Consider the following 20,245-nt stretch of genomic DNA (forward strand, 5'->3'; position numbering starts at 1 on the left):
ATCGGGAGAAGAGGTGCTGAGGCAAGGAATAGTGACTTTATTCGGAAACCTGGCGGACTGAGAAGACGGCAGACTAGTGTACCCAAAAAAACCCATCTTATCAGGGTCTGGATGTCAGTTTCTTTTATAGAAACAGAGATGGGGAGGAGGTGAGAAAGTAAAAAGGCCATTTGTCTTGCAAAATCTCCTCACTCTGCCTACATCGGGGAGGGGATGGTTAATTTCTTCTTTTCTGCAGCCATTCACAGGTGGGCAGGGTCAGAATGTCTCTCTGTGAGCTGAACAAAGGCCTTTTATTTTAACAGTCAGGCAGAGGCACAGGGTCCCTGTGGCAGGCCATTATGTATGCTTACATCTATAGACAGTGATTATAACAATAACAAAAGCAATGAAAAGCAAAGGTTAAATTAAAAGAAACAGAACCAACACCGAGTCAGAATTTGCTCTTCCCTGTTACAGTATTTTGAAACTCTGTTGCTTGGCACATACACATTTTTTTTTTTTTAATAAATAAATAAATTTATTTATTTATGGCTGCGTTGGGTCTTCGTTGCTGTGCTCGGGCTTTCTCTAGTTGTGGCGAGCAGGGGCTACTCTTCATTGTGGTGCATGGGCTTCTCATTGCAGTGGCTTCTCTTGTTGTGGAGCACAGGCTCTAGGCACGCAGGCTTCAGTAGTTGTGGCTCATGCGCTCAGTAGTGTGGCTCGCGGGCTCTAGAGTGCAGGCTCAGTAGTTGTGGCACACAGGCTTAGCTGCTTCATAGCTTGTAGGATCTTCTCAGACCAGGTCTCGAACCCGTGTCCCCTGCATTGGCAGGTGGATTCTTAACCACTGCACCACCAAGGAAGTCCCACATACACATTTAGAATTGTTGTCTTCCTGATGAATTAACCACTTTATCATTATATAATGAATTTCTTTATCCCTGGTAATTTTCTTTGCTCTGAAATCTACTTTGATACTGATTTAGCCACTCCAGCTTTCTTTTGATTTATGTTTTCATGTCAAATCCTTTTCTATCCATTTACTTTTGAAAGCTGGACATAATATGTCTGGTAATAGAAACTGAGGTAACCAGGCTTTTAGTATGAGGTTTTTTATGTTAATCTGGTTAGAATCTGGGCTGTATGTAGCTCTTTGCTGTAGCTGTAGGTTCCCAGGGCATACCTTTTCTCTAGTTTCAATGTTTTGTTTTGCTTTTCTCCCCTGTTATCTTTGCTTTTCTTTAAGGATTTCTTCTTACATAGAGTTGGTGTCTTGCAGCTTTCTCAATCAATTGTAATCCACTGTATTATACTGGAGCCCTATTGATGTAGTGGTAAAGTGTGGAGAGGAGAGGCATTCTACAGTCTTATGATATAATCTCAGGTTTTTGTTGTTTTTTTAATGGGCCTATATCCCTAGGCTGTGACCTTCAGAAGCCTATTTTAGCCTTTCTTTTTTTCCTCCCCTTAATTGAGGCAGGAAGGCTATAGGGGGCTGGAAGTGTCTAATTGTTCTTCCCCCAGGTCAGATAAGGCTTTGATAAAGTAGTTTCCCTTGAGGGCAGGACTTTGTTATATACAGTGCTCTGGGTGTATTTCAAAATCTTCACAGGATTTTTCTCCAATCTTCACTTTGAGAATTGATGGCTTTCCTGAAGGCAAAACCAACAGAACTCTAAGGGTCTTTCCTAAGACTGGTCCCTTAGGAGTTAACTCTCAAGTTGGTGTGGACAGAAATAATTAATAACCAATCTATAAAAAGAATAGAAGAGTTTTATTTGAGCCAAACTGAAGACTATAGTCCAGGAGACACAGATTCAAGAAGCACTTGTGTTCCACTGAATATAAAATGGGGGAGGCTTACAAAGATGAAATTACATAAATTGTTTGTCAAGAATTAGGATTGGAGCTGGCAAGAAGTAAGGGTGCTTGTTAAGCAAGGATTGCTTGGGGTCTGAAATTGTTGCATAGTTACAAGTGATAGCTCAGCTTCACTGTACACTGGTGCCAAATTGAATCTCGGAGACAGAGTTTTGGGTGAAGCAGAAAAGGATAGCTTTACTGCTTTGCTAGGCAAAGGGGGACACAGTGGGCTTCTGCCTCAAAAAACTGGGAGGATTTGATGAGGGGTTTTATAGCAATACTTCAAGTGTGGTGTTGCTGACAAGATTAGGGTATGTGCAGGGCTTGCACTCCCTTAATCTTGTCTGAAGTGGTTTCTTGGCTGTTTCTCCCTTGATTAGCAACTGTTCGAGTCTGCCCTTTGGAACTCAGGGAAGGTCATGGAGGCTGGAGTCTTTCCTCCAAGAAATGGGGAACAAAAAGGCCTCCGTGCCTGAGAGTCCCACAGGGCCCCACTCAGTTTCACAAGGGGAGACCTTGAGACTGATACCGACCAGGGTTCTTGGCCTTCCCCAATCAATAGAAACTGACTAGAGGCTCGACAAGAAATTCAGGCAAGGCTTTATTGGGACCCCTGCTACAGCAGGGGGTAGCAAGAACAAACAACAGGTTCCCTGCTTGCTCGCTCCCTGAGTGGGGGCAAGCTTGTTCCTTACATGGGGTGAGGGTAGGGATGTGTCCAGTGGTCAGGCCAGAGGGGTGGCTTAGGTGTTTTGCTCACCCACTAGGTGGTGTTGTGTGCAGGGAGGCATGCTCAGTACCCTGCTTTTGCTCCCAACACCCTGTTTATGCTCCGGGCTCTTCCAAAGTGGCAGTATGGGTTTTTTTGGTCTTTTGTATCTTTTTGTCCATAATTTGCCCCAGCTGCGCATGCATGCAGTTATTTTGTTTCTTTGTATTTTGTTGCTTGAGGAGAGGTGTGTCCAGGTGCAAGCATTGCAGCACTGCTGCAAAGGGTCCCAGGTCTCAGCCTGTCTCAAGACTTATAAGGCTGCAGCTGGCAGCTGCTAGCAGATATTGTTTTGAGAATGGCTGGTGGTGTCCTTGAGTCTGACACAGTTCAGAAAATTCAACTTCTCAATAGTATTGGAACGTGTCTGAAACCATATCCACAATGGCCACCCAGCTCCATTTTGAATGCCTGAACACAATTACTCTGTTTTGATTTTTAAATGCATTCTTTTCTCTAATGGTTAAAGCAGATGTATAATTCATGTTTGACAGGCCACAAAACAGGCTGTTCTATATAACATAAAGTTCAAGTTAAATCATTTGTAAGCCAAAATGACTTCCCCATACCTCAATATGTGAAAATTTCTTCTATCACTAGTCCATACTCCACCTCCAGGATTAGTCAATTACCATTTGAGTGTTCCTAAAAATTGCTGGCTTCAGGGGCTTCTGCCCCCCAATAAGCTGATTTTGGCTCTGATTATCTATATTCATGAGTCTTTCTAATTTTTAAGGTGGCAGTTTGCCCTGTGACCTCAAGTCTCTGATGGATCTAAGAAAAGTCATTAATTTTCAGTTTATTCAACAGTTTTATTGTTGTGAGGATGGGAGTGATGATTTCCTAGCTCTTTACAAATCAGAGATAAATCCAGAAGTCCATCCATTTACTTTTCATCTACATAAATCATTATATTTCGAGTGAGTTTCTTGTAGAAGGCATATAGTTGGGGCATGGTTTTTTAAAATCCATTCTGAAAATCTTTGTCTTTTAATTGGTGTGCTTAAACTATTTACATTTAATGCATTTTTTGATATTTTGGATTTAGGGCTACCATTTCCCCACTTCTGCCTTCTTTGAGTTATTTGGATTTTTTTTTCATATTTCATTTTAATTAGTCTATTGTGATTTGCTTATATCTTTATATCGTTTCCTTTACTGTTCACTCTAGGGATTACTTAATACTTAATTTTTCACAGTTGTCTTAGAATCAACATTTTACCACTTCAGGTGGAAACCTTACTACAGTAAATGTCCCTTTACCCTCCTTTATATTGTAGTTGTCTTATTATTACACCTACATACGTTAAAACTCCATTAGACAATGTTCTACTGTGGCTTTTCCTTCAATCCTAATGTTCGATTTTCCCTTTGATATCATTTTCTCTATCTGCAAAATGTCCTTTAGCAATTATTTTAGAGCAGGTAATGCATTCTCTTGGTTTTCCTTCACTGAGAATATCTTTCTTTTTTCTTGACTCCTGAATGATATTTTAACTGGAATAGAATTCAGAGTTAACAGCTCTTTTGTTTCAGTACTTTAAAAAGCTGTACCTCCTTCTGGCCTCCATAGTTTCTGATGAGAAATCCACGGTCATGTAATTTTTTCCCCAGTTAAGTAATAGATTGTTTTTCTTTGGCAGCTTTCAAAATTTTTTGCTTGCATTTAGTATTCAGCACTATTGTTATGACTTGTCTGGGCATGAATTTCTTTGACATTATCCTATTTGAGTTTCACTGAAATTCTTGAATATGTGAGTTTATGTCCTTCACTAAATTTAGGAAATTTTCAGCTATTATTTCTTCAGATATTTTCTCCTGCTCCATGCTTCTTCTCCTCTCCTTCTGGGACTCTGATGAAACAAATGCTAATCTCTTCAGATTATACCACAGGTCCCTGAGGCTCTATAAACATTTTTAAAAATCTGTTTTCTCTCTGTTGTTCAGATTACATAATTTCTGTTGCTCTATCTTCAAGCTTATTTACTTATTCCTCTGCTATCTCCATTCTGTTACTGAGTTGTTGGGCTGCACCCTACAGGCCAGCAAGCCCTGTACTTGCCCAGCCTCAAGACTGAAGAAAGAGCCCAGAGTCAGTGACAGAGACATCAATGGTTTAATGGATAGAGGGATCTTACATGTCTGAAGCAAAGCCCTGAAGTGACACCCCACCATGTGTGGCAGATGGTGGGCAGGACATGGCAGCAGTCTTCACTACGCAGGGGAGAGGAGGGGGGAATTGACATCAGGTTGGCTCATCAGTTACCAGGGAAACCAGCAGAGCAGCATGCCCCTCACTGCCCCTTTCAGAAGCTATCATGGTGTAGATGTTCTGATCTAAAGATTAGAACAATCAGTAGCTGGGGCTAGAGGCAAGTATGTAGGCATTTACAGATTAGGCTCTATGATTAAGAGGGAAGGTCAGTCATGTGAGTAGTGTGTAGGTGAAGCAGGGACTGGTCAAACAGGGGATATACAGAAAACAAGAGAACAGCCATCTTGGGTGGCCTGATCATACATGAGCCCATAGGGTTTTGTTGTTGTTACTGTGTTTTTCAGTTCTAAATTTCCTTCTCCTTTATGGCTTCTATTTCTTTGCTGAGACTATCTTTCCATTCATTTCAAGTGATTTCACCTTTATTTCATAGAACATGGTTATAACAGCTGTTTTAGTGTCTTCTGATAATTCCAGCATTTATGTCCTTTCATTGTTGGTATCTGTTGATTGTCTTTTCCTTTGTCAGTCAAGATTTTCTTGATTCTTCATAAGCCAAATAATTTTGGATTGTATCTTGATTTTTTTTAATGCTTTGTTATCATCATTTACTTTATTTATTTGGCTGAGTCGGGTCTTAGTTGCAGCATGTGCGATCTTCGTTGAGGCACGTGGGGTCTTTTGTTGTGGTGTGCAGGCTCTTTGTTGCGTTGCAGTGTGTGGGTTTCTCTCTAGTTGCGGCATGCGTGCTCCAGAACATGTGGGCTCTGTAGTTGCGGAACACCGGCTCTCTCATTGAGGCATATGAGCTCAGAAGTTGTGGCACACGGGCTTAGTTGCCCCAGGCATGTGGGATCTTAGTTCCCCGACCGGGGATTGAACCCGCGTCCCCTGCATTGGAAGGCAGATTCTTTACCACTGGACCACCAGGGAAGTTCCTATCTTGATGTTTTGAATATTATGATGAGACTCTAGGTCTTGTTTCAATCCTAAGAATTTGTTTGTTTGTTTGTTTTAGCAAACAGTTGACCGGGTTAGGTTCAGGTCACAATTTCTGACCTGCCTTTTGTGGGCTGTGGTTCTAATGTTTGTTCAGTTTTCAAAGCATTTGCAATGCTATTTGGATCAGACCCTCACGTGTGCCACTCAGTGACTGGTCTCAAATTTGCACTATGGTCTAGCTGAATTCTAAAGCCTGTGGTGTACTGTATAGCGTCAGATCTGCTTATGCAGCTTTAAGATGGGCTCAGGAGTTCATACCCAACTTCACGCATTTGCTCTCTTCACTCTCAACAGTCTCCATGATACTTTCCAGCTTCTAAGGGCCTTCCTTCCTGGTCCTCTGGTCAGAAAGCTGGAGTTTTACATTCCCTGTTAGGCCACACCCTTCATGTGACTATATCTGTGTCCAGAGCCAAGTGGTAGAAAGATAGAGAAAGATGAAAAGCAATGGAGAGTGACCCCACGCTCTTTGGTCAGAGAGGAAGCATTTCCCTCCCTCAGAGGTTTGGGTGCCTGTCTGGATGTCACTGCTTTTGCTTTGCTGCCACCTTTGCCACCATTTCTGTGGCCATAGCAGCATTGCCTGGTGGCTGCACTGTGATAAGGGGGGATGGGAGGGGTAGAAAAAGGGGAAATTACTCTCTCTGAGCTTTAGGAGATACCTTCCACTCCTCAGATCAGGAAGAGAGGAGAAATTCTCTTGGAATAATTTCTTTTCAACATTTGACGCACTCTTTGAGTTCTAGCTAGGCAATACTAGAGGAGAAAAATAGTAAACCCACTGCCAGTTCTGGGAACTTTGAATGCTAGTCTACTTATCTGCCTGCTACCATGTACATTTCAGAGTCCTCATGTAGCCACTCTGTGTCCAAAATTTATACTTACATTCAAGGAGAGAGACCAGGTGGAGTATGCTTGTTCCATCTTCTGCAGAACAAGAAACTTTTTTATTTAAAATGTTATTTATTTGTTTGTTTGTTTTTTGGCTGCACTGCGCAGCAGATCCCTTAGTTCCCCAACCAGGGATCGAACCCACGCCCCCTGCAGTGGAAGCTCCAAGTCTTAACTTCTGGACTGCCAGGGAAGTCCCTTAAACTTTTAAATTAAAGCATAACATACATACATAAAAGTGCACAAATCTTCAGTATTTACCTAATTTTCACAAAGTAAACATACTGTGAAGTCAGCATCAGATCGAGAAATAGAAGCACCTCTCATGCCCTTGCCAGTCACCACCTACTGCTAGTGGCCACTCTCCTCTTACTTCCAACTCAGTAGATTGAGTATGCCTCTTTTTGAACCTTATATAAATGAAATCATACATTTCTATTCATACACATTCTTTCATTTGACATAATGTCTGTGAGATGTTTTCATATGTAATAGTAGTTTCTGCATTTTTCATTGCTTTATGGTATTCTGTTGTATAACTTTACTTATTCCATTTTACTGGTGATGGACATTTGGGTAGTATCCAGGGGGGGACTATTACAAATAGTGCCACTATGGTAAACATTCTTGGACATGTCTTTTGATGCTCGCTCACATGTATGTATTTCTGGAGCATAATTGTGGGACCACATGGTATGTACATGTGCAGCTTGTGTAATACTGCGAACCAGGTTTCCCAAGTAGTTGTACCAACTTACACTCCCTCCAGCAGTGTATGAAGGTTCCCATTGTTCTATATTCCCTTGGTAATACCAGCCTTTTTTGTTTTTTTAACATCTTTATTGGAGAATAATTGCTTTACAATGGGGTGTTAGTTTCTGCTATATAACAAAGTGAATCAACTATACATATATCCCCATATCTCCTCCCTCTTGCGTCTCCCTCCCACCCTCCCTACTCCACCCCTCTAGGTGGTCACAAAGCACCGAGCTGATCTCCCTGTGCTATGCGAATACCAGCCTTTTTTAATTTTAGCTATTCCAGTGGGTGCATATCTCATGATGGTTTTAATTTTAATTTCCCCAATAACCAATGGGATAAGTACCTTTTCATTCTTATTAGACAACTGTATAGCTTTTTTCGTGGTTTGTTTGGTTTTTTTTTTTCTGGCCAGGCCACACGGCTTGTGGGATCTTAGTTCCCTGACCAGGGATTTAAACCCAGGCCCTCGGCAGTGAAAATGCTTAGTCCTAACCACTGGACTGCCAGGGAATTCCCTGTAGGCATTTATTTTAGATTTTGACTACAAACCCTTTGTTGAGTATATATGCTGGGTAATAAAAATGGTTTGATCCACAAGGATCTTTGGGAGGCACTAAGTGGTCATGAGTCTCCTAAGGACTGAAATAATCAGGAAGCCCATTAAGGTCCCACTTGTTCTATATGACCAAAAGTACTCTATCTGTGGTGAATCAGGGCCTAACCTAAGCCACCACAACATAGCATCCTAGTCCTTTACCCAGTTGCCAGACCTCTGTTTTGGTTACAGACCCAGAGCCACTTGGATGAAGGAAAGACCAGATGAAGGAAGAACCCTGCAATAACGTTACATATTTGTACTATAAATCTTCCTCCTGGCATTTGCCAAAGAGACCTGTGACCTGTGTAACTGGAGTGGGGAAAAAATACCAAGACCTTCCTAGAACGTAGACCAATCCCCAAGGACCCAGAGTTCCACTGTGGTCCAGTGATCAGAGTCAAAGCTTGTGGTAGTCAGGAGGTAAGTAGGATGTAGGTATCAGGAAATAACATCATACCTTTATAAAATGTATGTGTGTTAGAGGGCAGGAGATAAGTCTCATGAAAATACAGAGGCTTACACATCAATGAAGTTTCTAGGAATGCAGTGGCCTGGGCCATGTTGGGATATCCTGTCAAAAGTGAAAGAGAATTCCCACACTGTGGTGATAGGAAAAGCTAAACATACAATATTTCTTGAATCTAGCAATTCCACTTGTAGGTATATACCCAAGAGAAGTGATGTTTGTGTTTGCGCATGTAGGAGAATGTTCATAGAAGCTTTATTCACAATAGCTAACAACTGAAAATAATCCAAAAGTCCATCAACAGAATAATAAACATGTTAGTATATTCTTACAACTGAATACTACTCAGCAATGAAAAAGAATCAAACCACTGCTACATGCATTATTGCATATGCATGGATGAACCTCAATGAGAGTATATAGAGCAAAGTAAGTCAGATATATAATTACATCTATATGAAGTTCAAAAACAGGCAAAACTAATCTATTATGATACGCATTAGAGGTTGTCTCTGAGAGAATACTGACTAGGAGAGAGCATGTGGGAGTCTTCTAGGGTGCTGATCATTGTAGTGTTTTACAAAGTATAAATGGGTAAAAATCCACTGAGCTGCACATGTAAGATTTGTGCACTTTATGCAAATTTTACTCTGATAAGTAAAAGTGAAGGAGAAATATTTCCCATCATGAGACAAGGTGACATAGCTAGAAATGACTGCATAAATTTGTTGGCCAAGAAAGCAGAGAGCGCATCATATGAATACCCTCTCTTATGTACATAAGTGTGTTGCTCTTATAGTAACAGCAAAACAGATGTCTTTCTACCCCTAAAGAAACAATGGACAAGTTGCTATACCTTGAGCCCTTTATCCCTGAAAAAGAGATGCATTGAACAGTGGACCTCCAGATACTGGAATCCACATTGGCCACATTTGAATGTACTACTCTGACCCATTTAGCAGAACCAGAAGGGCTGTGGGCTTTGAGGTCATCCAGGGCAAGAGGACACCACAGGAGATCCAGCTGTAAGGCAGGCAGCTCTGCCTTTTAGGCCTTAGGACCCAGCCGACCCCCCATGCTCAAGATGCCCACGGGTGGCCAGAATGCTGCGGAAGCCTGTGGCAAGCCCCAGTGGGGTCTCACATCAGAAGTCCCTAGGGTTTTAGAACAAAGCTATGACCCTTTCTGACAAGTCACTAGCTCCTTGTCGGAGACTACCTGATGCTGAGACTCCAGGGTGTATCAGTTAGCTTATTCTGTACACAAACCACCCAAACATTATTGGCCTGAAACAATAAATACTTATTACTGCTCATGAGTCTCTAAGTCTTATGGATGATTCTTCTGCTCTTGGCCAGGCTCATTCACGGTGTGTGGTCAGCTGTGGGTCAGATTAGCTTCATGGACAGATGGACTCTTCCTGAGCTCATGTTCCCTCCCCAGCCCATACATGTGATCTCATGGGGAGTCTTATATGTCCAGTTGACCAAAGAGGAAAAAATGAAGTCCAGTTTTCAGACAGCTCATGTCCAGGTGGCAGATGGCTACAGTGTTGCTGTCTTGCTTAAGTGGCCCTGAAAGACAGTAAGGAGATGAATTTTCTCCAATTGGCTGTACTTGATAAATTACATCACAACCACTTAACCTGGAGCTAGAGAGAGCCTTAGGGACAGATAAGTAGCTAATGTTTTGGCTGCATGATAAGGGACTTGGGACTTAGAAGGAATATGATGGGAGGTTGGTAACGTGGAGGCATGTGGAAAAGTATGTGGATGGACCTCTCAGAATGGACCTGAAGTTGGAGAATATTTGTGGAATATTTGTTGAATCTCACCAAAGGAACCTACTGCAGAGGTGGCTGTCAGTAATCAGGTGAACAAGGTGACTTGTGCATGTCAGACATCCTCTATCCCATCCACCCCAATTCTTGCTCAGTGGACTCATGAACAAAGTGGTCATGGTGGCGGGGGTTGAGACTGTGTGTGGGCTCAACCGCGAAGGCTGACCTGGCTACCAGCACCACTGAGAATCTAACCCACCAAACAGCAGAGACCAAGTTGGGCACCATCCCCTGGGGCTCAGCCAGTCACTGCTAGCACCAACATTTATAGACACACTGAAATACAGCATGATGGATATTCCGCCAAATTGCTTTTGACCAAAGAGCTCCCTTTATAGGAAAAGAAAGAGGGCAGTGGATTTTCCTGGTCTTACCATGCACCTGTTCATCAGAAGCAGCTGGCCTTGGAGAACATCAGAACAGCCTATTGAAGATGGAGGTACGGTATCAGCTCAGAGAAAACAATCTAATCCAATGCGTATCACATCTAACCTGGGGTTAGATTGTTTTCTGAATCTACAATCAGTGTGTGGGACTGTCTCCACATAGGCAGTGGTGTGGGAAAAAATAGCTGACTCAGCAAAGGAAAATAATTCGTGAACAGTACTGAGAGACTAGTTGAAATTAGAAACTGCTCACTCTTTGTAGCTGTGAGATTCCCATTAGCAGTACTCAGTCAATCTGACATAAGAATAGAGAAGGAAGCTGCAGCATTGAAGATCAAGGTTGTGTGGGACACCATTATGCACCAAAATTCTCTCAGCCCTACTCTTCCTCCAGCTGCTGCTGGGGGACCACTTCATGTGGGCTTTGACTGGGTCTGCACCAGGACCATCAGGCAGCACTTCCACTTAGGTGGAGGTGATACTGCTCACCTCTTTTTTTTTTTTTTAATTAATTAATTTATTTCTGTCTGCATTTGGTCTTCATTGTTGCACACGGGCTTTCTTTAGTTGCAGCGAGTGGGGGCTACTCTTCATTGCGGTGCATGGGCTTCTCATTGCAATAGCTTCTTTTGTTGCAGAGCACAGGCTCTAGGCATGCAGGCTTCAGTAGTTGTGGCACATGGGCTCAGTAGTTTTGTCTCGCGGGCTCTAGAGCGCAGGCTCAGTAGTTGTGGTGCATGGGCTTAGTTGCTCCATGGCATGTGGGATCTTCCCGGACCAGGGCTCGAACCCGTGTCTCGTGCAGTAGCAGGCAGATTCGTAACCTCTGCGCCACCAGGGAAGCCCACTGCTCACCTCTTAAAGAGTTCATCGAACACTTACTATAGGACCCAGCAATTCTATTCCTCGGTAACTAACCAAGAGAAATGAAGCATATGCCCATGCAAAGACTTGTACATAAATATTCATAGCAAGATTATTGTAATAGCCAAAACTGGAAACAATTAAATGTCCATCAGCTGATGAATGGATAAACAAAATGTGGTCCATCCATGGACTACTTCTCAGCAATACAGAGGAACAAACTGGTGACACATACAATCACTTGGATGAACCTCAACAGCACTATGGCAAGTGAAAGAAACAAGAACAAAAGATTACATACTGTGTGTGGTTCCATTTATAGGAACTTTCTAGAAAAGGTGAATCTATATCAGTGGTTTCCTGGGGCTGAGGATGGGAACAAGGAGTAATGGCAAACAAGCACGAAGGACTTTTCCTAGGATGGAAGCGTCCTAAAATTGGATTGTGCTGATGGTTGCACAACTGTTTACTAAAAATCATCAAACTGTGCTCTTACAATGGGTGAATTTTATGCCATATAAATTATACCTTATTGAAATTGTTTAAATAAAGAATTTCAACTTTTATGTCAGGCAGCATTTGGCACAACTGATCACTTCCTCCTCCTTGAAATCCCGTCTTCATACTCTTGTTTTCTCCGACCTTACTCAGGGTTCAATTCTCTCCCCCTAAGCGACCTCCTTCAGGTCTGTGCCTTTACATATTGGCACTGATGATGTCCACATTTACATATCTGCAGCCCAGCCCTCTCTCCTGAACTCCAGACTCTAAAACCCAAATGCCTGCTCACGGTCTCCTTGGACATGTGATGCACACCTCAAATGTCATATGTCCACACTGAGCTCCTGCCCTTCCCAGCCCCAATCTGAGCCACCCTCAGGGTCCCCATCCCAGCTGATGGCAGCTCCTTTCTTCCCACTTGTCAGGCCAAAAGCCTTGGAGTTGTCTTTGACTCCTCTTTTTCTCTCCCACCCATATCCAACCCATCAGCAAACCTCAACTGGCGCTTCCTTCTAAATACACCCAGAAATGGGTCACTTCTGCCCACCACCTTTGTCCAGCCCATTGTCATTCCTCGCAGGCATTGCTGCAGTAGCCTCCTCTTCCCTGCTTCCACCTTTTTCCCACAGCCTTTTCACAACAAGATATCCAAAGTTGTGCTAATAACATGTAAACCCAATCACATCATGCCTCTGCTCAGAACCCTCTCTGGTTCCCCATTTCATTTGGGCCTATGTGACCCAGTCCCATGTGAACATTCTGACCTCAGGACTCGGTCACTCTGCTCCAGTCCCACTGGCTTCCTTGCTATTCCTTGAACGTGTCAAACATTCCCACCTCAGGACCTTTGCACTTGCTCTTTCTCCCGCCTAGAATAGTCTCCCTCCAGAATTCTAAAATAGTCTTGTGATTCCCACCCCTGGTATCCATACCTTTGTGTAATCTCCTCCAGTTGCATGTGGGTAGGACCTGTAACTTTCTTCTAACCAATAGAAGAATATGGCAAAAGTGTTGGGGGATCACTCCCATGATTATACTATAAGCTAAAGATGAAGGGATTTTGCAGATGTAATTAAGGGCCCAATTATCCAAATTAATCACTTTGATTTTGAGTTAGAAGATGACCCTGGTGGACCTGGCCTAATTAGGGGAGCCCTTTTAAAAGAGGGTTGAGGACTTTCCTGGTGGCGCAGTGGTTAAGAATCCACCTGCCCATGCAGGGGACACGGGTTCAAGCCCTGGTCTGGGAAAATACCACATGCCGCGGAGAAACTAAGCCCGTGCACCACAACTACTGAGCCTGCACTCTAGAGCCCGAGAGCCACAACTACTGAGCCCGCGTGCCACAGCTACTGAAGCCCACTCACCTAGAGCCCGTGCTCCACAACAAGAGAAGCCACCGCAATGAGAAGCCTGCGCACCGCAACGAAAAGTAGCCCTTGCTTGCAGCAACTAGAGAAAGACCGCGCACAGCTACGAAGACCCAACACAGCCAAAAATAAATAAATAAATAAATTTACATTAAAAAAAAGAAAACATACATAAAGTTTAAAAAGTTATTAAAAAAATAAAATAAAATAAAAGAGGGTCGCCTGCACTTATAGACTTGAAGTACCAAAGACTCTTTCTCTCTGTTGCTGGCCTTGAAGATGCAAATCACATGAGTTCTACAGCTGCAAGGCAATGCATTCTGCCAACAATATCCCAGGCTCCAGAAACGAATGCTGCCTGGCTGATATCTTGACTGCAGCCCTGTGAGACACTGAGCAGAGGACCCAGCTGAGCCGTGCCCAGACCCACAGAAACTGTGGGGTAATAAGTAGATGTTGTTTTAAGCTGCTAAATTTGTGGTAACTTGTGACATAGCAATAGAAAACCAGTCCACCCTCAGATATCCACATGGCTTCTTTCCTCACCTCCTTCAAATGTCAGATGTCACCTTCACAAACAGGCCTAGACTGAGCACCTCAGGAAAACTGCAACAAGTCCCACCTTTTCCTCCATAGAACTTACTGCTTCCTAACCCACTGAAATATGTTTCTTGCTTCTCCCCCTCCACTAGAATATAAGCCCCTGAGGCCTGGGATTTTTGTCTGTTTGTATCACTGATGTTTCCAAGCATCTGTACTGGGACCTGGTGCATCTTCAGATGACAGTTGTTGAACAGCTGAAGGAACACTGTCCTCTGGGGGACACTATGCTGAAATAATCTATGTGCATGTGTTAACTTGGGTGAGGTCACTGTGCTCACAGGGCAGGCGGGAGGCGTTTCTGGGGCTGCCTCCAGGGTCAAGCCCTTGGCCTTCTAGCCCGGCAATGCCAATGAGCTGATTTGGGTGAGAAACAAGACCAGCTGCTGACTGGTAATCCAGGTCTGCCTGATCTGCTCAGCCTGGCAGCCTCAGCACCCACCTAGAGGGGGTCAACAAGAGTGCAGAGGAGGCTGTCTCCTCTCCCAGGGATGACAATGACCTCATTTTTTCCTATTGCACGTTGGGATCCCCAGAGAGCAGACTGAGATGGAGTTTAACATGCAGGATGCTTATTACCAAGGGCCCTTGGGACCCACACTTGTGGGAGGGAGGAGGTGGAAACAAGGCTAGGAGGAGGGAGAACTTCCATGCAAGGCTCAATTGACCCCACAGGGATGTCCTGAGCTGAAATAATCCTTCAGAGCTGTCCGGCATTAGGCCAAAATGGACCAGTCATTGGATGTGGGCCACCGGGGGAGGATGTGACTATGACCTTGGGACAGGCGGCTCTCTGTAGCTGAGGCAGGCCTTGGATGGACTGTCAGCCAAAGGCTATCTGATGACCACTCTCCCAGCAGCTGGGTGGCAAGTCCCTTCTTGAAGGAGGATCCATGCTGAGCACCTCCCTGGTCATGACAACACTGATCAACACCCTTTCCACTGAGGCAGTCTGTCTTTCTTTTATTTTTAATGATTTTCATTTTAAGATACTGTACATTAAAAATGCAAAAAAAATCAGTTGTTTTTCAATTTTATTTTTGGCTGTGTTGGGTCTTAGTTGCGGCACGTGGGATCTTCATGCGGCATGCTGGATCTCTAGTTGTGGCGAGCAGGCTTCTCTCTCTAGTAGTGGCCCGCAGGCTCAGTACTTTCAGTGCACAGGCTTCATTGCCCCGCAGCATGTGGGATCTTAGTTCCCTGCATTGGAAGGCGGATTCTTAACCACTGGACCACCAGGGAAGTCTCCCAAAATCACTGTTTTTAAATGCATAACTAAAAACATAGAATTACAAATGAAACCAGTTATATTTGTGAGCAGGTATCAAAATATTAAAAACATTTGAGATACAGTCACAACTGTGCTTCTTTATTTAAAGCCTTAGCTAACAAGATCTAGTGGCAGGTCCAATAACTGCCGTAATTTCAAAGTGATGGTGAGTCTGATGTTTAGAGACATTTGCGATAGCTGTTGTAATGGGATAGGAGGACATCTGCCATTTTGATTTGCAACAAAGCCATGGGTATTGCAAATTCCACTGTGGTTTGTTGTCTACCTCACAGCTGAGGAAAGGCTGAATTTCAGTTAGAAATGAGAGAAAATAAAATCTTTTCCGATCCCAGTTCCGGGTGCAGGGAAATGGTTGCTGGTGTGGGGAGTGGAGCTGGGGTTCCAGGAAATCTGTGTTCAGGAAGAGGAGGACTTCTTTGTAGAGGGGAGCTAGGCTGCGTGTGTGGTTGGCCGAGAGGGCAGAGGGGGAGTCCTGCCGGACTTTCTTCTGGCCTGGAGGGGCCCGAGGGTCCAGCCTGACCCCCACCCCAAGGTATTGGGAATGGGGGAGGGGGCTGCAGGGTCCCCCCTACCAAACCCTGTCCCACCCTAGGGCCCAGGCCACGGCACTGGCTCCCCTCCCAGAGCTGCTTCCTTCCCCTAGCGGCATTCGGCATTCGCTATCATCGCCAGGTCCATTAGCCATTAGCCGATGCGGTGACCTTGACCCGGCCTAGACCCTGCAAATGAGGGGGCACGCCGGGGGCGCAGGGCCTGACCCGCAGCGGCCTGCTGTGACCAGTCATGCGGCGGCCCTCTTAGACACTGCTCCGCCTACGCGGCCCCTGGGCATAAAAAGCCGGGCCAGAGAGACAGCGCAGCCGCCGGACCCCGGACCTAGCGCGCCCGCACCATGGCCGGACCCAGCCTTGCCTGCTGCCTGCTCGGCCTCCTGGCGCTGACCTCCGCCTGCTATATCCAGAACTGCCCCCTGGGCGGCAAGCGGGCCGTGCTGGACCTCGACGTACGCAAGGTGAGCGCCCAGCCCTAGTCCCGCGGCGCTTGAGGCTGGGCAACCCGCAGCCACAGGGTCGCCCCTGCCGCTCCCTTTCCCGCGCTGACCCCGCGCCGGCCCCGCCTGGCCTGGGAACCAAGGCAGCCGAGTAGCTTTTGAGTCCCCTCCTTCGACCGCTTCTGGGGGCCAAAGAGCCCCAGGGAGACCCCGAACCTCCGGCACTCCTCTGCCCTGCACACCCCCACCCGTCTCAGCCCCCCGCCCCGCAGGCTCTCCCTCCCGGGCCCGGGCCCCTCCCCGCCCCCGGCTCACCCCCGCCCTCCCGCCAGTGTCTCCCCTGCGGCCCCGGGGGCAAAGGCCGCTGCTTCGGGCCCAGCATCTGCTGCGGGGACGAGCTGGGCTGCCTCGTGGGCACGGCCGAGGCGCTGCGCTGCCAGGAGGAGAACTACCTGCCGTCACCCTGCCAGTCGGGCCAGAAGCCGTGCGGGAGCGGGGGCCGCTGCGCCGCCGCCGGCATCTGCTGCAGCCCGGGTGAGTCAGGCTGGAGCCGGGGCGGGACCGGGACACCGGGACCAGGCGGGGCGGGCCGTGGCGGGCCCTGACCCGGCGTCTCTTCACGCAGACGGCTGCCGCGGCGACCCCGCCTGCGACCCCGAGGCCGCCTTCTCCCAGCTCTGAGACCCGCCGGCCACCGACACCGTCGGAGCGCAGCCCTCGCTCCCTCCGTAGCCACCCCCAGGAATTATGACTATTAAATAAAGCAGATTTTTTTCCCCTCCAACCCGACTCGCGTCTAAGTGTCAGAACTGGGAAGGGAGGGCGTTGGGGGAGTCGAAGATCGCCGGCTCTCGGCGCTTCATAGGGAATTAAAGCCACCACCCCGAGGGGAGAAGGATGCCGTTCCGCGGTGACATCCTGTAGGGGTGGATGGAGGAAGGAGGGGGACGACACGGCAGGCTCCCAGGGAGATGGAAACAGCCCCCTGCTTCCCACTCCAAACAGAGGTGGGGGCCTACAGCAGGCTGGACATGAGACGAACTTTCTAAGGTCCAAAGCGACAGAGTGGGGCCTGCAGAGATAAGAGTCTGACGGGGCACCAGAGGAAGGGCAGGAGGTTGGTCGTAGAGAGTGAAAGACTTCCTGACATCTGGAAGCAGGCTTGGGCCACACATGAGGGCTGGCCTGGGGGAGGGGAGCTTGGCTGGGGCAGCTGAAGGGCCTTCACGTTTCCAAGGAGCTGGACTCTCAGGCCGCAGGAGGCCACCTGTACTCTCAGAAGGGATGGCCAAGCTGGGGAGGCTGGGCAGGAGGGCCAGCACAGCCACCCTGTGGCTTGTTGTCCCACCCAGGAGGCCCTGGGTTCCCAGTGTTGCATGGAAGCCAGGAGCCCTGCTCCTGACTGTGCAGTAAAGAAACGTGACAGCACTGGGGACCCTGCAGAACAGGGTTTCCTGAGAGCCCATAGCCACAGAAATGACCACAAAATGCAGAGGACACTAAAAGAGAGACTCCTGCAACCTACACTGCTCATCTGTTCCTGGATCAAAGACCATTTTGGAGCAGCTATAAAAGCCTAACCCCTCTCCCCCAGAATGTGCCGCCGTTCACTTACTCGTGCTGTGGGACAAAAGCGATTTCAGAAGGTGCATGCCCACACACCCATTCCAAATAAAACAAGAGCGCATCACTATCTGTTAGTAATTTTTATATGTTATTTCTGTGGCTTTCTCACACACTGAAGCAATGAGGATTCACTCAGAGGCCTCCCACCCACCACAGCAGTGTGTCGTCTCACAGAGTGGAGAGAGAAAAAGTATACTAAAGAGGACTGTAAGGTTTTCTTTGTATAAATTACAAAACCAGGCAAAACTAAGCTATGGTGCTAGAGGTCTTGGGTGTGGTGGTGACAGGAAGGGGTGTAAGGGGGCTTCTGGGGTGCTGGTCATATTCTGTTTCTTGGCCTGGGAGCTGGTAAAACAAGTGTGTTCAGTTTATTAAAATTCATTCAGATTGCACACATGTGATTTGTTCACTTTTGTATGTATATTATACTGGAATAAAAGTTTTTTAATGAAAAAATTATCATTATTACCAAGATGTATGAAGAGAAGAGAGATGAAGCTTTTGAAAGCCCCAGTGGTTCCTGACAAGGCTGTGAGAGCAGGTCCCTCCTCTTACCCCATATCTGGAACAAGAAATGACTGAAAGCTGAGTCCTGTTCAAATCAACCATGGGGAAGTATGTGATTCTCATAATTTGGTGTTTGAGAACCATGTCAAAGTTCTGTGGTCCCTCAGAAACCACACAGATGAAGAGGGAAGCAACCAGAAGGAACCACACTACTCAACTAGAGAGACACAAGGTTAGGGATTTGTGCTTTTCCAAGCTTGGGCATCCACCGGCCACATCAGCAGGAAGCCTGGGATCTCCCTCTGGGACCTCACTCTCTGAGTGCCCTGCATACCCTTCAAACCCCAGAGGATTCCATAGAGCAGAGCCATGTCAGCCCGGGTCTCCCCACCTGGAGAGAGAGTTCAGGGTCCCCTCACCCCTCCAGTGTTTTCTTTTCTGGTCTCAATAACACAGGGGCAGATTGACACCTCTTTTTCAGGGGATGATGCAGAGGTGGCATCAACCTGGGCCTGGTGAGGAAGAGGAGCTGGGAGAGCTGCCACGTGTGCTAAGTGAAGTGGTTCAGTGGCCAGATGGTGCAGAAGCCGTTCTTCACTCTTCCTCCTGGCTCAGACCCATGGCCTTTGTCCTCCTTGGAATGACTCCTTCAAACTACCAAAGTGCTTGGGGCTTGTGCAGTGGGGTGGTTCCCAACCCCTGCTTTGTATAACTAGTACTTCGTGAACCATTTACCTACCTGGGAATGAAATTCCTAGATAACATGCCCACCCACACACAATTTCAAAAACATATAATTAGTCCTAGCAGTAATATAAAGTAGAGAAAAGGAAAGTAATTTAGTACAAAATAACACTATTTTAATATGTAGCTAAACAGGTCAGGCTACACTGGGTGACATATACACAATAAGGTCATCTCATGATTATATCTGCTTATATCAAATACAGTAAAAAGAGATTGGAAGCCAATCTCTACAGGACATTCAGGAAAATAAGATGGTCAAAGCACCATGAGGATCAATAGTCTTTTTTATACCTAAAGAAAAGATGGACTCAGATATCAATGAATCACAAAGAATGTATTCATGGGACACCTGGGGAAATTTGAACAGTATATATTTGATGATAATATATATTGTTGAGTTTTGGCTTGGGGCTTGCATGTGTGTGGTAACAGTCTGTGGTCATATCTTTAACAAAAGTCCCTCTCATTTGAGATGCACACTGGAACGTTTACAGATGACATGGGATGAATGCTGGGATGACTTGGGGGTGGGAGGAGGGAGTGGAGGTAGGGATGAAAGAAGGATCATGTGTTGATAATTGTGGGAGTGAAGGAGGGGGTAGGTATCCAAGGGGTCTTTGTTTAGTGGCTCTACTTTTTTGTATATTTGAAATTTCTCTTAATAAAAACTGAAAAACCAAAAAGATTGTGGTAGAGGTAAATATTCTGATATGAAGAGATGCCCCAAATGTACTTTGTTAAAAAAGATGTGAATTAGTATCTGTACATTATGAAATAATACTAATTTGTAAAATAAAAATTCATATGTGTGCATACCAGAACACTGTGGGCAACCTCAGAGATGAGCTCTTCACAGCTGTGAGAAGCTTTAGGACAGAGCATTCCAGTCTGAAAACTATAATCATTGACTGCATCACCGAGCATTTATTGCTGTGATTTATTTTTATGTCACTCTGTACTATCCAGCTCCT

General features: G+C 45.9%; 1 protein-coding gene across 1 annotated transcript; it reads left to right on the forward strand.

Moving 5' to 3' along the window:
• The first annotated feature begins 16,261 nt into the window (after positions 1-16,261).
• OXT (oxytocin/neurophysin I prepropeptide) lies at positions 16,262-17,178 on the forward strand. Its single transcript, XM_029221340.1, has 3 exons — positions 16,262-16,415; positions 16,727-16,928; positions 17,020-17,178. The coding sequence occupies exons 1-3, from the start codon at positions 16,296-16,298 to the stop codon at positions 17,073-17,075; spliced, it is 378 nt and encodes a 125-aa protein (XP_029077173.1). The 5' UTR covers positions 16,262-16,295; the 3' UTR covers positions 17,076-17,178.
• Positions 17,179-20,245: the final 3,067 nt, after the last annotated feature.

The sequence above is a fragment of the Monodon monoceros genome, unplaced genomic scaffold (assembly GCF_005190385.1).
Source record: "Monodon monoceros isolate NGI ecotype Baffin Bay Population unplaced genomic scaffold, NGI_Narwhal_1 Super_Scaffold_13, whole genome shotgun sequence".
Classification (NCBI taxonomy): Eukaryota; Metazoa; Chordata; class Mammalia; order Artiodactyla; family Monodontidae; genus Monodon; species Monodon monoceros.

Excerpts from the sequence above, each read along its gene's own strand:
- OXT (XM_029221340.1), top strand. The coding sequence starts at position 16,296 with ATGGCCGGACCCAGCCTTGCCTGCTGCCTGCTCGGCCTCCTGGCGCTG. Across the intron at positions 16,416-16,726 it reads TGGACCTCGACGTACGCAAG|TGTCTCCCCTGCGGCCCCGG; the intron begins GTGAGCGCCCAG and ends CCCTCCCGCCAG. Across the intron at positions 16,929-17,019 it reads CGGCATCTGCTGCAGCCCGG|ACGGCTGCCGCGGCGACCCC; the intron begins GTGAGTCAGGCT and ends CTCTTCACGCAG.